Raw genomic sequence first — 18,529 nt, forward strand, 5'->3', positions numbered from 1 at the left:
AAGCACCTGGCATTGGCCAGTGTTGGAAGACAGGATACTGGGCTAGATGGACCTTTGGTCTCACCCAATCTGGCCGTTCTTATGTTCGTATGTTATTACCAAGCACTGGTTTTGACTTATACGTCCAGGGCAGCATTGCAGTTGTGACTTCTATATCCCCGTCCCCGCCTTCAGCTCGTTTTCATGCTAATTGAGGCTCAATTACCACTGACAGCTGGGTCCTGAGCACCTTCAGATTGGGTTATGCCATCCTTTTCCTTTCTGTCCCTCCTCCTCACCCACTACCCTGTCTCTCTTCAGGGACCCTTCTCACAAGACACTGCTCCTCGAGCAGGTTCAGTCTCTACTAGCATTAGGCACTGTAGAGGAGCTCCCTCAGCAGGGGCAGCAGGTTTGTATAATTTTTGGTGGTGCCCAGAACGGGTCCAAGTCTTGCCCCCACACAGCTGCCTAAGGCTCTGGGAGGGACTTTGGGTGTGGGAGGGGTTTGAGGTGCAGGCTCTGGGAGGGACTTTGGTTGCGGGGGGCAGGCTCTGGGCTAGGGCAGGGGGTTGGGGTGTGGGAGAGGGTGCGGAGTGCAGTGCTTACATTGGGTGGCTCCTGAAAGCAACCTGCACACCCCTCTGGCAGCGGCTCCTAGGCGGGGGGGCCGGGAGGTCTCAGCGTGCCGCTGCCCACAGGCACCGCCCCCGCAGCTCCCATTGGCCGCAGTTCCTGGCCAATGGGAGCTGTGGAGTTGGCACTTGAGGCGGGGGCAGCGTGCCGTAGACCCGTTCCAGCTGCTTCCAGGAGTGGCGCGGAGCCAGTTTAGCCTCGCTGCGCTGTTGGTGATGGTGGCGGCAGGGGAGGCGAGCGGAAGAGACCCAGCCCCAAACATTGGTGGAGCCAGGCCCCCAAACCATGAATATTCCTGGAGCATGGACACCACAAGCCCATATAACTCGCTGCCCCTGGCATCAGGGCGAAGGGTTTTATTTCCGGTACTTTCTGGTTCCCCAATCCAAAGGAGGGGTGAGACCTAGGCTTGGTCTCCACAACCTCAACAAATGTATCAGATACACGATATTCCAGGGGATCACAATCCTCCCACATTAAATCAAAATGACTGGTTTGCTGCTCTGGACCTTCAGGACACTTCCTTTCAGGGGCTGATTCTTCCGAGCCACAGACGGTTTCTCCAGTTCATAGTGGCACACCAACATTATCAGTATGCAGTAATCCCCTTTGGCCTTCTCTCTGTATGGTTATAGTGATAGCCTACCTCATGAAAGGGGAAATTCATATCTTCCTGTACCTGGGCAATTGGTTACTGAAGGGCAAGTCCAGGGAAGAAGTTCAGTCTCGCGTACATTTCACACTACGCTTACTCAATTACCTGGGTCTCATTCCCAACAGAGAAGTCAATGTTGGTCCCCACTTCAAGAACTTAGTTCTTTGGGGCTTAATAGATTCTACAAGTTCGAGAGCTCTTCTGCCGACAGATGGTTTTCAGGCAATTCTTCGTCTGTGTCTACAGCTTGAGTGTGCCTAAGTCTGTTGGATCACATGGCTGCTTGCACACAGGTGGTAGAGTTTGCGTTTTCACCCTCTCCAGATGTGGCTGAGGACAGTTTATTGGACTGATGGGTTTATTGGACTTTGGACTGATGGGTCTGGCTCCCTCCATTGATCCTGGACTACTTATGGTGGTAGACAGTTCAGGGTAATGTATGCCCAGGAGTTCCCTTTGCTTGGTCCCCATTGACCAGGACCATTGTCACCGATGTCTCCTTGGGAGGCTGGGGTTGCTGAGAGTTCAGGATCTGTGGTCCAAAAGGAAGCTCTGTTTTTTTCATGTCAACATTCTGGAGCTTCAGGCCAATTACAATGTATGTCACGCTTCAGAGGGGTAGCCGTGTTAGTCTGGATCTGTAAAAGCAGCAAAGAGTCCTGTGGCACCTTATAGACTAACAGACGTATTGGAGCATAAACTTTTGTGGGTGAATATCCACTTCGTAGGATGCATGTAGTGGAAATTTCCAGAGGCAGGTATAAATATGCAAGCAAGAATCAGGCTAGGGATAACGAGGTTAGTTCAATCAGGGAGGATGAGGCCCTCTTCTAGCAGTTGAGGTGTGAACACCAAGGGATGAGAAACTGCTTTTGTAGTTGGCGAGCCATTCACAGTCTTTGTTTAATCCTGAGCTCATAGTGTCAAATTTGCAAATGAACTGAAGCTCCTCAGTTTCTCTTTGAAGTCTGGTCCTGAAGTTTTTTGCTGCAGGATGGCTACCTTTAAATCTGCTATTGTGAGTCCAGCGAGATTGAAGTGTTCTCCTACAGGAGAGCGTGAGAGGGGAGGGCTCCTGCCTCATATTGAGAAAGAGGGACAATCAGTTAGCTATCATAGAATCATAGAATATCAGGATTAGAAGGGACCTCAGGAGGTCATCTAGTCCAACCCCCAGCTCAAAGCAGGACCAATCCCCAATTTTTGTCCCAAAGCCCTAAATGGTCCCCTCAAGGATTGAACTCACAACCCTGGGTTTAGCAGGCCAATGCTCAAACCACTGAGCTATCCCTCCCCCCAAATCTCACGTTATCTCAGGTGCCTATACACAAATGCAAGAAGCCTGGGAAACAAGCAGGGAGAACTGGAAGTCCTGGCACAGTCAAGGAATTAGGTTGTGATTTGAATAACAGAGACTTGGTGGGATAACTCGCATGACTGGAGTACTGTCATGGATGGATATAAACTGTTCAGGAAGGACAGGCAGGGCAGAAAAGGTGGGGGAGTTGCATTGTATGTAAGAGAGCAGTATGACTGCTCAGAGGTCCAGTATGAAACTGCAGAAAAACCTGTTTAGAAGCGTGAGCAACAAGGGTGATGTCATGGTGGGAGTCTGCTATAGACCACCGGACCAGGGGGATGAGGTGGACGAGGTTTTCTTCGGGCAACTCATGGAAGTTACTAGATTGCAGGCCCTGGTGCTCATGGGAGACTTCAATCACCCTGATATCTGCTGGGAGAGCAATACAGCGGTGCACAGACAATCCAGAAGTTTTGGGAAAGTGTAGGGGACAATTTCCTGGTGCAAGTGCTGGAGGAACCAACTAGGAGCAGAGCTCTTCTTGACCTGCTGCTCACAAACCGGGAAGAATTAGTAGGGGAAGCAAAAGTGGATGGGAACCTGGGGGGCAGTGACCATGAGATGGTCGAGTTCAGGATCCTGACACAGGGAAGAAAGGAGAGCAGCAGAATACGGACCCTGGACTTCAGAAAAGCAGACTGACTCCCTCAGGAAACTGACGGGTAGGATCCCCTGGGAGAATAACATGAGGGGGGAAGGTTTCAGAGTAGCAGCCGTATTAGTCTGTATTCGCAAAAAGGAGTACTAGTGGCACCTTAGAAACTAACCAATTTATTTGAGCATGAGCTTTCGTGAGCTACAGCTCACTTCATCGGATGCATTCAGTGGAAAATACAGTGAGGAGATTTATATACACACAGAACATGAAAAAATGGGTGTTATCATACACACTGTAAGGAGAGTGATCACTTAAGATGAGCTATTATCAGCAGGAGAGTGGCGGGGGGGAGGGGAAGAAAACCTTTTGTAGTGATAATCAAGGTGGGCCATTTCCAGCAGTTAACAGGAACATCTGAGGGCGGGGGGGGGGGGGGGAATAAACATGGGGAAATAGTTTTACTTTGTGTAATGACCCATCCACTTCCAGTCTCTATTCAAGCCTAAGTTAAATTGTATCTAGTTTGCAAATTAATTCCAATTCAGCAGAAGGAGTCAAGGAGAGCTGGCTGTATCTTAAAGAATCCTTATTGAGGTTACAGGGACAAACCATCCCGATGTGTAGAAAGAATAGTAAATACGGCAGGTGACCAGCTTGGCTTCACAGTGAAATCCTTGCTGATCTTAAACACAGAAAAGAAGCTTACAAGAAGTGGAAGCTTGGACAAATGACCAGGGAAGAGTATAAAAATATTGCTCAGGCATGCAGGAGTGAAATCAGGAAGGCCAAATCACACCTGGAGTTGCAGCTAGCAAGAGATGTTCAGAGAAACAAGAAGGGTTTCTTCAGGTATGTTAGCAACAAGAAGAAAGTCAAGGAAAGTGCGGGCCCCTTACTGAATGAGGGAGGCAACCTAGTGACAGAGGATGTGGAAAAAGCTAATGTACTCAATGCTCTTTTTGCCTCTGTCTTCACGAACAAGGTCAGCTCCCAGACTACTGCACTGGGCAGCACAGCATGGGGAGGAGGTGACCAGCCCTCTGTGGAGAAAGAAGTGGTTCGGGACTATTTAAAAAAGCTGGACGAGCACAACTCCATGGGGCCGGATGTGCTGCATCCGAGAGTGCTAAAGGAGTTGGCGGATGTGATTGCAGAGCCATTGGCCATTATCTTTGAAAACTCATGGCGATCGGGGGAGGTCCCGGACGACTGGAAAAAGGCTAATGTAGTGCCCATCTTTAAAAAAGGGAAGAAGGAGGATCCGGGGAACTACAGGCCAGTCAGCCTCACCTCAGTCCCTGGAAAAATCATGGAGCAGGTCCTCAAGGAATCAATTCTGAAGCACTTAAAGGAGAGGAAAGTGATCAGGAACAGTCAGCATGGATTCACCAAGGGCAAGTCATGCCTGACTAATCTAATTGCCTTCTATGATGAGATAACTGGCTCTGTGGATGTGGGGAAAGCAGTGGACGTGTTGTTCCTTGACTTTAGCAAAGCTTTTGACACCGTCTCCCACAGTATTCTTGCCAGCAAGTTAAAGAAGTATGGGCTGGATGAATGGACTATAAGGTGGATAGAAAGCTGGCTAGATTGTCGGGCTCAACAGGTAGTGATCAATGGCTCCATGTCTAGTTGGCAGCCGGTATCAAGTGGAGTGCCCCAAGGGTCGGTCCTGGGGCCGGTTACGTTCAATATCTTCATTAATGATCTGGAGGATGGTGTGGATTGCACCCTCAGCAAGTTTGCAGATGACACTAAACTGGGAGGAGAGGTAGATACGCTGGAGGGTAGGGATAGGATACAGAGGGCCCAAGACTAATTAGAGGATTGGGCCAAAAGAAATCTGATGAGGTTCAACAAGGACAAGTGCAGAGTCCTGCACTTAGGATGGAAGAATCCCATGCACCGCTACAGACTAGGGACCGAATGGCTAGGCAGCAGTTCTGCAGAAAAGGACCAAGGGGTTACAGTAGACGAGAAGCTGGAGATGAGTCAACAGTGTGCCCTTGTTGCCAAGAAGGTCAATGGCATTTTGGGCTGTATAAGTAGGGGCATTGCCAGCAGATCGAGGGATGTGATCGTTCCCCTCTATTTGACATTGGTGAGGCCTCATATGGAGTACTGTGTCCAGTTTTGGGCCTCTGTAAAGGGGCTATGCCAGGGCTCAACCCTATCCGGGGTGGCGGGGAGCCACATCGCTACGCACAGTTAACTTGGGGAATTTGTCTGGCCACCAGAGTCTTCCTCGGCAGCCCTTGCAGTAACTGGACAGAGCACCGTAGGCCCAGGCCCTGGGTCAGGGCGGGGCACCAAATAGTCAGTAGCTCAGGCCCTCAGGCAGGGCTGAGCAAATAGCCCACTGTTAGCAGGCCAGGCCCTGGGTCAGGGCAGGGGGAACAAACAGTCAATAGCTCAGGCCCTCTGGCAGGGGCTGAGCAACACAGCATGTGTGAATTAGCCCAGTCCTCCAAGGACCTGGAAGATGGGGAGACGGCCACCCACTAGTTGGATGGCAGAGGGGACACAGGCCCACCCACTCCACCGCATCCCAGCCCAGGGCCCCTAGCAGCGGCAAACGACTGGCTGCCGGGTCAGTGGGGATCCTGACCGCAACACACTGACATGGGTTCTGGCAAAGTTACAGACAGACTAGGGTCGGCTGTCCCCGCGCTACTTCCTAACTCCCCTCCTTCTGGTACCTGGGTCCCGGCAGTGTTCTCCGGGGGGTCCAGCACCATGGGTTCCTCGGAGCAGTGGACAAGCGGCAGGGCGGGCGGGCGGGCACGGCCGGCAATGCCCCAGGCGGGCGGCGGGTGCAGGGCAGGGCCGGCAACGCCCCGGGTGGGCGGGCAGGCGCAGGACAGGGCAGGGCCGGCAACGCCCCAGGTGGGTGGGCGCAGGGCAGTGCCAGCCAGTCTTGGCATGGACCTGGGGCTGTGGGGTTTTCTCGGTCGCGGGCTAGGCTGGCTACGTCTGGCCTCCCCAGCAGCTGGTCCTCTAGTGAGCTCTGAGGGCTCGCCTTTCTACTTCTGGGTCACCACCTGTCTCTCTGAGGGGCGGGCTCAGAGCTTCCTGGCTCCGCCCACTCTGGTGTCTGGAGGGGCTCGACCCTCTCCGGGGCGTCCGGGAGCCACACCGCCTCGCTACAGCCCCACACTACAAGAAGGATGTGAAAAAATTGGAAAACATCCAGCAGAGGGCAACAAAATTGATTAGGGGACTGGAACACATGAGTTATGAGGAGAGGCTGAGGGAACTGGGATTGTTTAGTCTGCGGAAGAGAAGAATGAGGGGGGATTTGATAGCTGCTTTCAACTACCTGAAAGGGGGTTCCAAAGAGGATGGAGCAAGACTGTTCTCAGTGGTAGCAGATGACAGAATGAGGAGTAATGGTGTCAAGTTGCAGTGGGGGAGGTTTAGGTTGGATATTAGGAAAAACTTTTTCAGTAGGAGGGTGGTGAAGCACTGGAATGCGTTACCTAGAGAGGTGGTAGAATCTCCTTCCTTAGAAGTTTTTAAGGTCAGGCTTGACAAAGCCCTGGCTGGGATTATTTAGTTGGGGATTGGTCCTGCTTTGAGCAGGGGGTTGGACTAGATGACCTCCTGCGGTCCCTTCCAACTTTGATATTCTATGATTCTATGTGAACAGACAAAGAGAAGCACACTCGAGGGTGCTGTGTTGGGAAGCAATCAGGCTTTGGCAGTTTTGCATCGGAGAGATGTTACTCTGGTAGTCAATCATTTACCTGGGGCCCAGAAGCAACTTGTGGATCACCTCAGTAGGAATTTCTCCCTAAGTGACAAGTGTTGTCTGAAGTCCAGTGTCCTGCAGTCCATCTTTGGAATGTGGGGCATTCCTATGATCAATCTGTTTTGCTCTTAAGGGGGCCTCACTCCAGGCTCCCTGACCAATACCTTTCACGTAGGTTGGGAATCAGCACTCCTGTATGATTTCCTTTTGATTCCAATCATCCCACAGGTAATCTTCAAACTCAGATTGGACCATGCCATAGTCATCCTCATTGCTGCAGCATGGCCGAGGCAATGCTGTTTCTCTGACCTTCTGGGGTTTTCAATGCAGCCTTCCATATCTCTTTCTCTTCATCCTGACCTCCATACTCAGCATCACAGTCAGCATCCAGCACTCAGCTCTCTCTATATCACCGCATGGCTGCTCCATGGTTAAATGAGGAGCAGGAACAATGTTTGGAGGCTGTTGGACAGGTTTTATTCAATAGTAGGAAACCTTCCACCAGACTGGCCTATTTGGCTAAATGGAAAAATTTTTTGGTGTTGTGATTGGCTTGTGGGGTTCAACCAATGTTAACTTGGATTCAGGACATCATGGAGTACTTGTTTCATTCAGTTAATTGAAGGTCCACCTGGCTGTAATGTCAGTGTTTCATCCACTCACCAAAAGGAGATCAGTATTTTCGAACACCATGGTGGCAAGGTTCTTGAAAGGAGTCCTTTCCACCCACCCGTAGAGAACCAGTTCCTTTGTGGGACCTCAGTACTGTCTTGGGGCACATGGATCAGCATTCACATCGCACTCCCCATCAGTACCCGCCCTGAGCCGGGGAAGCTAACGATCCAACCAGTGGACCAAATTCTGTGATGAATCCTGGTCACGTGCCCCCTGAGGCACGTTGCACATATGCTAGGAAGAATAGTGTGTTAGTGGCTCTGATGGGACCTCCATTTGAGCAGACTAGCTGAAGGAGCAAATAGTCTCTTCACAGATGATCTCTAGGTGGATAACTTCCTGCCTCAAGACTGCATACAAAATAGTGTGAGCTACACCCTCTCAAAGGGTGCAAGCTTACTCTACAAGGGCACAGGCTGTGTTGATGGTATTTTTAAGTGACATTTCAGTATTGGACATTTGCAGGATTACCACTTGGTTGTCCGTGCATACGCTTTACAACGATTATGCCATTACTGCGGCATCCAGAGCAGTTGTCAACTTTGGTAGAGCAGTCCTCCAGTCCTTGTTTAAGTGGACTCTGGGCCCCACCTAAGTGGAATACATGGCTGCATCTACTCAAAGAAGAAGAAACTGTTACTTACTGTAACTGTGGTTCCTCAAGATGTGATGCAGACATGTATTCCACAACCCGTTCTCCATCCCTTCTGCATCGGAGTCTGAGCTCTTGATGTTCAGTGTGAAGGGACTGATGGGAGTTGGGGTGGCACCATCTCATCTAGCCAAGGGAGGGGCTATGGCACCAAGACGTGAACGCCGCCTCCCTGTGGATACTGCTAGGCAAAATTATCTGGCATGTGCACAGGGAAAATGGAACCGTGGGTGACCTTGTATTTTGGTGCCTTTTCTTTGAGTTTAAGTGTATTTCCTGATCCACATGCAATTAACAATATCTAGAATTAGTAAACAGTTTATTACAGGTATGTGTTGCTCCAAACTCCCATGCCCTGCCTTTAACTTCACAGTAAAAAAGCTTTGATTTTGGGGTAATCTTAGTAATGTCTATATATGCAATTATTTATTACTAGTTCCTCTTTGTGGTTTAAATTTTATAAAATGTTTTTAAATGCTGTTTCTGTTTATCTTATAAAGTTATGGTTGTCTACTATTTTAAAAGTGAGATACAGTAAAAGAATGGCATCTTGGTAAAATGTATTTAACTATTTCTTTAGGTATAAAAAGTATTAATAACATTCTAACTTGATGAAAATGTGAATAGCAGTAGACTAATTCTGTGCCATATGCTAGATAATTAACGGCCATACCACTATCCCTGTAAACTAGCAAGCAAATAAAGATTCTTCCACATGCAGGTACAGATTTTCTGTTTTGGTACTGGTTTAACGTGGTAATTCCTGATGATAAAGAATGTATTTAGAATGAATATTTTTTCCTTTCTCATTTTTCTTTCTGAAATGTTTGAAACAAATCAAACAATTATCTAGCTAGCCTAAACAGGGAATGAGGTGGGTGACCTGTGGGAAAAGAATAGCATGGGGCCATGCAATTAAAGATGGCATCATCATGCTGCTTACACCCAAAGAGCACAAATTAACCTTGCATGCTCAAAAACTAGCAGCCAATTAAGGATCCCACTTTTTATTTATTTTAAACAATTTTGTATTTAAAGCCAATCCCTGATTCTGGAGACATAAAGCTCCTTGTATGTTGGGGGATGCACACCAACAAACACCCTCTGTGTATGTGAGCTAGTCCCTCCTTCTCATGATTGTGGGGGGTGCCCTTCCAACCACCCCCTCTGTGTATGGGGGTTGGGGGTAGACAGGGAGTCCCTCTCAGGCCCCTTTGTATGGGGTTATATCTGTGTAGGCAAAATGGGGAAATCCCCAAGGGGTAGCCCCATGTCACAGCTAGGGTGGGGCACTTCCATCCAGAACCCAGCCCAGAGCCCCCCTCCTGGCCTGAGTCCCACGATGCCCCCTTCACCATAGCACCCTGGGCAGTTGCCCAGGTCACCCACCCCTAAGGCCTGCCTTGCATGCGCACACCTAACTGGAACACCCATCTGCATCACATTTGAAGAAACACAGTTACAGTAAATAATCGTTTGTTCTCCCTGAATAGACGTCCCCTGACTTTGTGGTTTTGTGTCTCCTAGCTAAGGACAAAAGTGAAAGAATTTTCTCCATGGCCTTTGTGAAGCTGATGAGACCTGATGGTACAACCCTGCATGACGGTGAACATGACCTCATTCTATATAAGGTATTGGTGGGCCAGGCAAATCTATTTGTTCAGAATAAAGGAGACCACAAAGAAGATGCATGTTCTCCCTCTGGACTATTTATGCCGGGCATGGGAGCTTAGGGAGTCTATTCTTTATGTGTGCAAGCATTTTAGTCTATCGGCAGCAGGTACTCACTGCCCCCCTAACACAGCCCTTCCAGATGCTTCCCAGGACTTCCCATTGTCCCTTCTACCCTCTGATCCTCTAAGGCTCCATTTCCCCCCAGCTGTTTTCCATTTTCTCTGCTTTCTCCAACCTCCATTCTGCTCTTTTGCAGTGGCCCTGTACATGCCAATTGCAGTCCTTCTGCTACGATGCAGAGCAGTCATGTCTATAAGTTGTAGCTTCATTTTCTGGCGTATTTTTGGGTTGCCTTCAATAGAAATGAAGGGTTTTGATTAAGAAATTAGTTAATTTGGCTGCATAATTCAGCACTTCTCTGCCACAGCAGTTGAGGATATGATGTGAAATCAGGAGCCACGACCCATACTTCAGTAGCGAGTTAGCACAGGGTTCTGGGAGCGTGCACAATAATTCAGTTTTGCTCTGCTGTAGGAATTGAGGGCCACCTAATTAAGGTCTGTATAAAGGATTCTATGAATAACATACCTTTCCTCTATAGAAAAGAACAAAATTATCAGACTTATAGAAACACACACTATGCTGGGGAAGAGTCAACATGGCTTTTGTAAAGGGAAATCGTGCCTCACCAATCTATAAGAATGGGGGAGGTTTAGATTGGATATTAGGAAAAACTTTTTCACTAAGAGGGTGGTGAAACACTGGAATGCGTTACCTAGGGAGGTGGTAGAATCTCCTTCCTTAGAGGTTTTTAAGGTCAGGCTTGACAAAGCCCTGGCTGGGATGATTTAACTGGGAATTGGTCCTGCTTTGAGCAGGGGTTTGGACTAGATGACCTTCTGGGGTCCCTTCCAACCCTGATATTCTATGATTCTATGATTCTATGATTTGAGAGGGGTCAACAAGCATGTGGATAAAGGTGATCCAGTGGATATAGTGTACTTGGACTTTCAGAAAGACTTTGTCAAGGTCCCTCAACAAAGGTTCTTAAACAAAGTAAGCAGTCATGGGATAAGAGGGAAGGTCCTCTCATGGATTGGTAACTGGTTAAAAGATAGGAAACAAAGGATAGGAATAAATGGCCGTTTTTCACAATGGAAAGAGGTAAATACTGGGGTCTTCCAAGGATCTGAATTGGGACCTGTGCCCTTCAACTTATTATATGATCTGGAAAAGGGAGTGATCAGTGAGGTGGCAAAGATTAAAGATGATACAATATTACTCAAGATAGTTAAGTCCAAAACTGACTGTGAAGAGTTACAAAGGGACTCACAAAATTGGTTGACTGGACAACAAAATGGCAGATGATATTCAGTGTTGATAAGTGCAAAGAAATGCACACTGGAAAAAGTAATCCCAACTATGCATAAAAAATGATGGGGTTTAAATTAGCTGTTATCCCTCAAGAAAGAGATCTTGGAGTCATCATGAATAGTTTTCTGAAAATATCCAGTCAATGTGCAGCAGCAGTCAAAAAAAGTAACAGAATGTTAGGAACCATCAGGAAAGGGATAGATAATAAGACAGAAAATATCGTCATGGCAGTATAAAATTACATGGCATGCCCACACCTTGAATACTACCTGCAGTTCTAGTTGCTCTACCTCAAAAAAGATATATTAGAATTGGAAAAGGTACAAAGAAGGACAACAAAAATGATGAGGGATATGGAACAGCTTCCATATGAGGAGAGATTAAAAAGACTGGAACTTTTCATCTTAGAAGAGAGATGACTAAGGGGGGATATGATAGAGGTCTATAAAATCATGAATGGCATGGAGAAAGTGAATAAGGAAGCGTTATTTACCCCTTTACATAACACAAGAACAAGGGGTCACCCAATGAAATTAAGAGGCAGCAGGTTTAAAACTGTCACGGAGTCCCCGGGCGATGCTCTGGAACTGCTCCCCATGAAGCCAGTCAGGACTCTGGGGTAGTCGCCTTTCTGTGAGCAGCCTGTCTTCAGGACACACAGCTCACACCTTCCTGGGTCTGACCTCGGAGCATTCAGCATCCTCTGCCCCACCGTGTGCTTCCCCCCAGCGAGTCCGCTCAGGCAGGGCTCCTGGGGAAGCCAGAGGGTCCTGCACCCCAACTTCGCAGTCAGACGTGACTCTCAGCCAGCCAGTAAAACAGAAGGTTTATTAGACGACAGGAACATGGTCTAAAAGAGAGCTTGCAGGTGCAGAGAACGGGACCCCTCAGCTGGGTCCATTCTGGGGGGCAGTGAGCCAGACAACCACGTCTGCACTTCACTCCATGTCCCAGCCAGCCCCAAACTGAAACTCCCTCCAGCCCCTCCTCCTCTGGGCTTTGTTCCTTTCCCGGGCCAGGTGGTCACCTGATTCCTTTGTTCTCCAACCCTTTAGCTCTCACCTCGCAGGGGGGAAGGGCCCAGGCCATCAGTTGCCAGGAAACAGGGTGTCGGCCATTCTCTGTGTCCAGACTCCTGCACACACCGGCCCTCTAGGGCTCTGCAATGATCATACACCCTTACCCCACCCCCTAGATACTTAAGAACTGCATAGGGGAAACTGAGGCACCCCCACAATATTCGGAGGAAACATTAAGAACAGGCCCACTTCGTCACATCTCTCCCCCCTTCGAGATCGAACTGAGCGGGGTCACTTTACCCGGTGACCTGGGGAAGTTCGAAGCCACCAACGTTCCCATGGATGCCCCAGCATCTCTCCCATTCCTTGGTAGGAGTTACACCAGGCCCTTCCAGTTTCACGCCCTCCCTTAGGTCGGGGGTGGTCGATAGCACTAGCAGGCTGCATGTGGGAAGGTTTCTGCAGCCCATGCCCTTTGGCCACCCCAAAACCCCAGGGGGTCAAACTGGGATTGGGTTTTCTCCGAGTGCTCCAGTCTGGAGGGCTGCAATTCGGGCTCTCTTGGTTAAGGGCCCACATCTTGACCTGGGCCACATACTGTTCACTTACAGAACTAGCATGGAGACATCCCTTTCTCCACAACCTTGTCTCCCCAACAAGCTGGCCAAACACAGCCACTTGGTTATAGGACGGTGTACCTTTCTTAACAGCTTTCACTCCATCTGAGACCTTCTCAAAGCTCTCCACACTGGATCTTTCAACAGGAAAGTCAGTGGATCCATTCACAACAGAAAATTTCTGGCTGTTAGGAACTGAAACTTTCTTGATTAAATCATTTTCACACCCTTCAGTTGCAGTAAACTGCTTGCAAAGACTCCATGAGGATTCCTTTCCCTAGGGCTTCTCTATGCAACAATTCACCCCTCCCAGAAATTCTGCTCTTACCCTCTTTACCTAGGGCTTGCTCTAGGGGAACACTTTCCTGAGCAACAACAGACTCTTTCTGGGTCTCCCTTACATCCAGAATCACCTCTGGCCCATCAGGCGGATTCCTACACAATCCCCTTTGAGGCAAACTTACAGACTTCCTAGATAAAAGGTTAGAAGCATTCTCCTTCCCTTTGCCACACACAAGTTCAGGAATCTTTTCCTTCTTGCTACAGGTTTCCACACCCTCAGTAGGTAACACAATCACACACCTTCATGCTCTCCTTGTGCCCTGGCTAGGATCTCACCCTGATTAGACAGAGTTGCTCCACCCTTTCCAACAACACACTAGCAACAGGCAAAATACAAGCACCAGAATTGTCTGGTCTCTGGGATTTTACATAGACCCTAACTGGATGCGACCTAGTTACAGGGCCATTCTCCCGAGCAGACAGAAACTTAGGACCCTTCCCTTCCTGGGCTTTAGCTGAATCCAGAACCAGCTCTGAGACAACTGCACGACCCTCAACCATCACAGGCTGAAAGGCCCCTTCTGTCTGCTCCACAGACAAAGAAGAGCCGGACACACTTTCTCCTTTACCAGACACACAGGTTGGGATCTCATTCCCTTTGTCCCAGCACACAAGGCTGGTCACAGACAACTGCTTGGAGATCAGGGTAGCTCCCTCCATAGGCAAGTCAATACCCCTGACAGACAGAGACCCATTTCCTTCACTGTCCCAATTCTCCACCCAGCTAACAGGTAAGGTCCAGGGACTCTCATCTTCCACTCTCCTCGCCTTCCCACCCTGCTGACTGGACACAGCCATCAGATCACAAGGCTGCCTAGGCTCATCCAAACTTTCCTTACCAAGCACCTTGCCACTCCCCACAGATCCCGTGCCCTGCCTGTGTCTCCCCCCACTCAGCTGGGGTCTCAGCTCCCACTGTGCTCAGCGCTGCCCTTGCTGTCCCAGTGGGGCAGGCCACTGCTTTCCTCAATGCATCAGAGCCAGCCTGAGCCCCCTCTCTGGTGTGCAAGGGGGCAGGGAGCATCTCTCTGTCTCACCCAGCCCCAGGGGTCTGGTTACAGGCAGGCAGGTATCCTGAGCCTAGCAGCTCCTCCCTGCTGCCAGCCAGGTCATCTGCATTTTCACTGACCATTTCCCTCTCCGCCGATTGGTTCCCTGGATTCAAATTCAAACCCTTGGCAGTTACAGGAACGGCCTGGATCCTGTCCCAAAGAGACACAGTCACCCCACAACAGGGTCTCGCAGCTGGTGTCCTGGGGCACCCCAACGACCAGCCAGCCCCACCCCTCCTGGGTCTGCACAGGGATCTGGACCATAGGGAAGGCGAGGGGCTTTGTCCCTGGGACCCTCACCCAGCTCACACAGCCCCTCAGCATCTGAGGCTGCACCACCCAGGGCCTGACACCAGTTCTCTCTGTCCCAGGATCTTGCCACCCCAGGAATGTCTCCCCATTGACCATCACCTTCCGCTCCCACTGGGGGTCCGAGGGGCCTGGCCCCAGGAAACTCCACACAGACATATAGGTTGGGGTCAGGAGTGGGAGCGTGTCCACCTCCCCACCCATCTGGCTGATGGAGTCTGTGGCCTTGGGACCCAGCAAGGGAGCTAGACACCGGGGCTTTTCCGCAGGGTCCCCTTGGTTCAAATCGCCAGCCTGCTCAAAGGCAGTGAGGTGGGCATCCACATCCCCCCCTCCTTAACCAGGGGCAGCAATTTAGTCTCGAGGTTCCCTGCGGAACTGGCCCCCCGGGGTCTATCCCCACTCACCCCGGGGAGGTCCCCTAGGCCTCTCCGCTCCCCCACCGCCAGTTCATGCTGCTGCTGCTTCTGCAGCTCTTTCTCGGGCTCTCGCTGTCTCCCACAGTCCTCTTGCTCCCTCGGACTCAGCGCCAATCCCGTCCATCTCCGATCCCCGGATGGAAGACCCCCGTCTGGTCGGGGACAGGAGTCTTGGGGATGCCTGGCTCCCACTCCAGCTGCTCCCAGATCCTGCTATAGCCCCATTGGGGGTCAGGAATCTGTTCCTTAGAGCGGTCATCCTCCTCCAGCTGCGCGATTAACTCTGCTTTGGTGAACTTTCCAACACTCAACCCTCTCTTTCTGCACAGGGTTACAATGTCCTTCTTAAGGAGACGGGGACAGGCCATCACTCCGCTCCTCCCAAGGTGTTGTGGACTCACAGGCCCGTGTGTTCTCAGCTCCCCACGGTTTCCAGGGAGAACCCCTAGTGTGCCAGCCCTTCTCGAGGTCACCACCTCTTTGCCAGGGTCGAGCTGCAGACTCCTCCGCCCCTTGGACTGCTCGCTGCAATCCCCAGGGGAACCCTGTTACTGCACAGTCCTTCTCGCTGGTCACACACTCCCAGGGGTTAACCGCCCCCCGAAACCGCTCCTCTCCGAGCCTTCAGCAGGCCTGGTCCTCGGCAATCCCCCTTCGTGTTACTGCTCCCCAGTCACTTACTGCAGGAAGCGCCATCCACGGGGTGCAGTACATCCCACCGCTGCCACCAGTTGTCACGGAGTCCCCGGGCGATGCTCTGGAACTGCTCCCCATGAAGCCAGTCAGGACTCTGGGGTAGTCGCCTTTCTGTGAGCAGCCTGTCTTCAGGACACACAGCTCACACCTTCCTGGGTCTGACCTCGGAGCATTCAGCATCCTCTGCCCCACCGTGTGCTTCCCCCCAGCGAGTCCGCTCAGGCAGGGCTCCTGGGGAAGCCAGAGGGTCCTGCACCCCAACTTCGCAGTCAGACGTGACTCTCAGCCAGCCAGTAAAACAGAAGGTTTATTAGACGACAGGAACATGGTCTAAAAGAGAGCTTGCAGGTGCAGAGAACGGGACCCCTCAGCTGGGTCCATTCTGGGGGGCAGTGAGCCAGACAACCACGTCTGCACTTCACTCCATGTCCCAGCCAGCCCCAAACTGAAACTCCCTCCAGCCCCTCCTCCTCTGGGCTTTGTTCCTTTCCCGGGCCAGGTGGTCACCTGATTCCTTTGTTCTCCAACCCTTTAGCTCTCACCTCGCAGGGGGGAAGGGCCCAGGCCATCAGTTGCCAGGAAACAGGGTGTCGGCCATTCTCTGTGTCCAGACTCCTGCACACACCGGCCCTCTAGGGCTCTGCAATGATCATACACCCTTACCCCACCCCCTAGATACTTAAGAACTGCATAGGGGAAACTGAGGCACCCCCACAATATTCGGAGGAAACATTAAGAACAGGCCCACTTCGTCACAAAAACAAACATAAGGAAGTACTTCTTTATGCAATGCAGAGTCAACCTGTGGACCTCATTGTCAAAATTTTAACTGCATTAAAAAAATTAGATAAATTCATGGAGGATAGGTCCATCAATGGCTATTCGCCAAGATGGTCAGGGACGCAACTGCATGATCCAGGTGTCCCTAAATGTCTGACTGACGGAAGCTGGGACAGGATGACGGGGATGGATCACTCAATCATTGTCCTGCTATGTTTGTTCCCTCTGAAGCACCTGGAACTGGCCACTGTTGTAAGACAGGATACTGGGCTAGATGGACCTTGGTCTGACCTAATATGGTTATTATTATGTTCTCTGTCTTTGCTTCCCTCCTTTCACTGTGCTGGTATTAATCAGAGATGGGAAACCCTAAAGGTGCCATTTAGCCTGTGCTCCAGAGATCAGCTCAGGATCATTCCCTATAATATATTTTCTAGTGCTTCATCCAGCCTAGTTATAAATGTTTCCAATGGTGGACCTGTCACCCTTCCCATGGGCCTCTTCATGGGAGCTGGGGAGGCTCTACAACCTGCTCCCTTCCCAGGACTGCCCACCACTGAGTGGTACTTCCTCCTTTTAAGCCCCTCCTCCATTCGTGGCATGTCTTGCAGGTGCGGTGGTGTGGGGCAACTCCAGCCCAAAGTAGCTCCTTATCCCTTTCTATGCTGGTGTGAGGTTTATGCACCGTGTCATGGTGCCCTTAATCTCTGTACATAATGCAGCCCCTCTTATCTGTGATCACTTTTCTTTCTTTTCTGATATACTTTTTGGTATTTTTCTGGAAATGCAGTGTGCCCATAACTGAACCTCACTGTGTTCTGTTTCTTGCACAACAGGGCTTTGATCCCTGATTGAGGCTCCTAGATACTACTGCAATACAAATAATAAATAAATAGAGCAGAGCCATGTAGAGGGACTATTACCATATGAATATTCATATAACTGAAATGATACTGGAAAAATTATTGATCAATAAGTAAGCACTGTCCTAGAGGATAACAGCATTATAAGTAGCCACCAACATAGATTTAACAAGAACAAATCATACCAAACCAACCCAGTTCTTCTTTGAGTGCTTGTTCACGTCAATTCCAATCAGGTGTGCGCGCACCATGTGTGCAGTTGCTGGAAAGTTTTTTCCCCAGCAGGTCCCATCGGGTTGACTATGGAGCCCCCTGGAGTGGTGCCTTCATGGCCCACGATATTACGGCACCGCTCCCCATCACCCCGGTTCTGCTCCCTGGCACCGTCAGGCTCTGCCCTCCCATGGTCGGGCTCAGAGTACTCTTCCGAGTTGGAGGCTGAGTCTTCTGTCTCCTGACACAGCTGGTACTTCTCATGATCCTGGCACTGGTTCCGGCACCGCAGAGTCGTGGACTCTTTGGCACTGGCGGTATCCTGGCCACCTCAATGGCAGGACCCAGTACAAAGGCCCTTTTGGACTCCTTGGGCCTATCATCAGGCTCAGGGCTCCAGGGCCGCATTGGTGGCGTCTGCACCCTGTGCCTGCCCCCCCCAGCAATGTCGGTGGCTTGGCACACCCCGAGGACTCCAGAGAACCCCGCACGGGACAAGGATTCAGAGTCTTCACACTCAGGGGCAGCGCCCAAACCAGCACCACCAATTGTACTGGAGCCACCTTCAGGCACGGGAGGGACTGACACACCCCACCCAGCCTCTAGGAAGCCAGAAGGGCAGGAAGACCTGGTCCCACGGGCCTTCTCCTCCTCCTCCTCTTTGGAAGGCCTGGTCCCATGGGCCTCCTCCTCCTCCTCCTCCTCCTCCTCTTTGGAAGGCCTGGTCCCATGGGCCTTCTCCTCCTCCTCCTCCTCCTCTTTGGAAGGCCTAGTCCCACGGGCCTTCTCCTCCTCCTCTTTGGAAGGCCTGGTCCCACGGGCCTTCTCCTCCTCCTCTTTGGAAGAGGCAGTGGTGGGCAACCCC

At 50.7% G+C, this 18,529-nt stretch overlaps 1 protein-coding gene across 2 annotated transcripts in view; it reads left to right on the top strand.

The window, feature by feature from the left end:
• LOC140911001 (dedicator of cytokinesis protein 2) overlaps window positions 1-18,529 on the top strand; it is a 353,749-nt gene that overhangs the window by 82,954 nt on the left and 252,266 nt on the right. For both annotated transcript variants that reach the window (XM_078852647.1, XM_078852648.1), the window contains exon 17: window positions 9,834-9,937. In XM_078852647.1, the coding sequence (XP_078708773.1) occupies window positions 9,834-9,937 (104 nt within the window). The remainder of the gene's footprint in view (window positions 1-9,833; window positions 9,938-18,529) is intronic.

This window comes from Lepidochelys kempii, chromosome 4 (genome assembly GCF_965140285.1).
Source record: "Lepidochelys kempii isolate rLepKem1 chromosome 4, rLepKem1.hap1, whole genome shotgun sequence".
NCBI classification, from domain to species: domain Eukaryota; kingdom Metazoa; phylum Chordata; order Testudines; family Cheloniidae; genus Lepidochelys; species Lepidochelys kempii.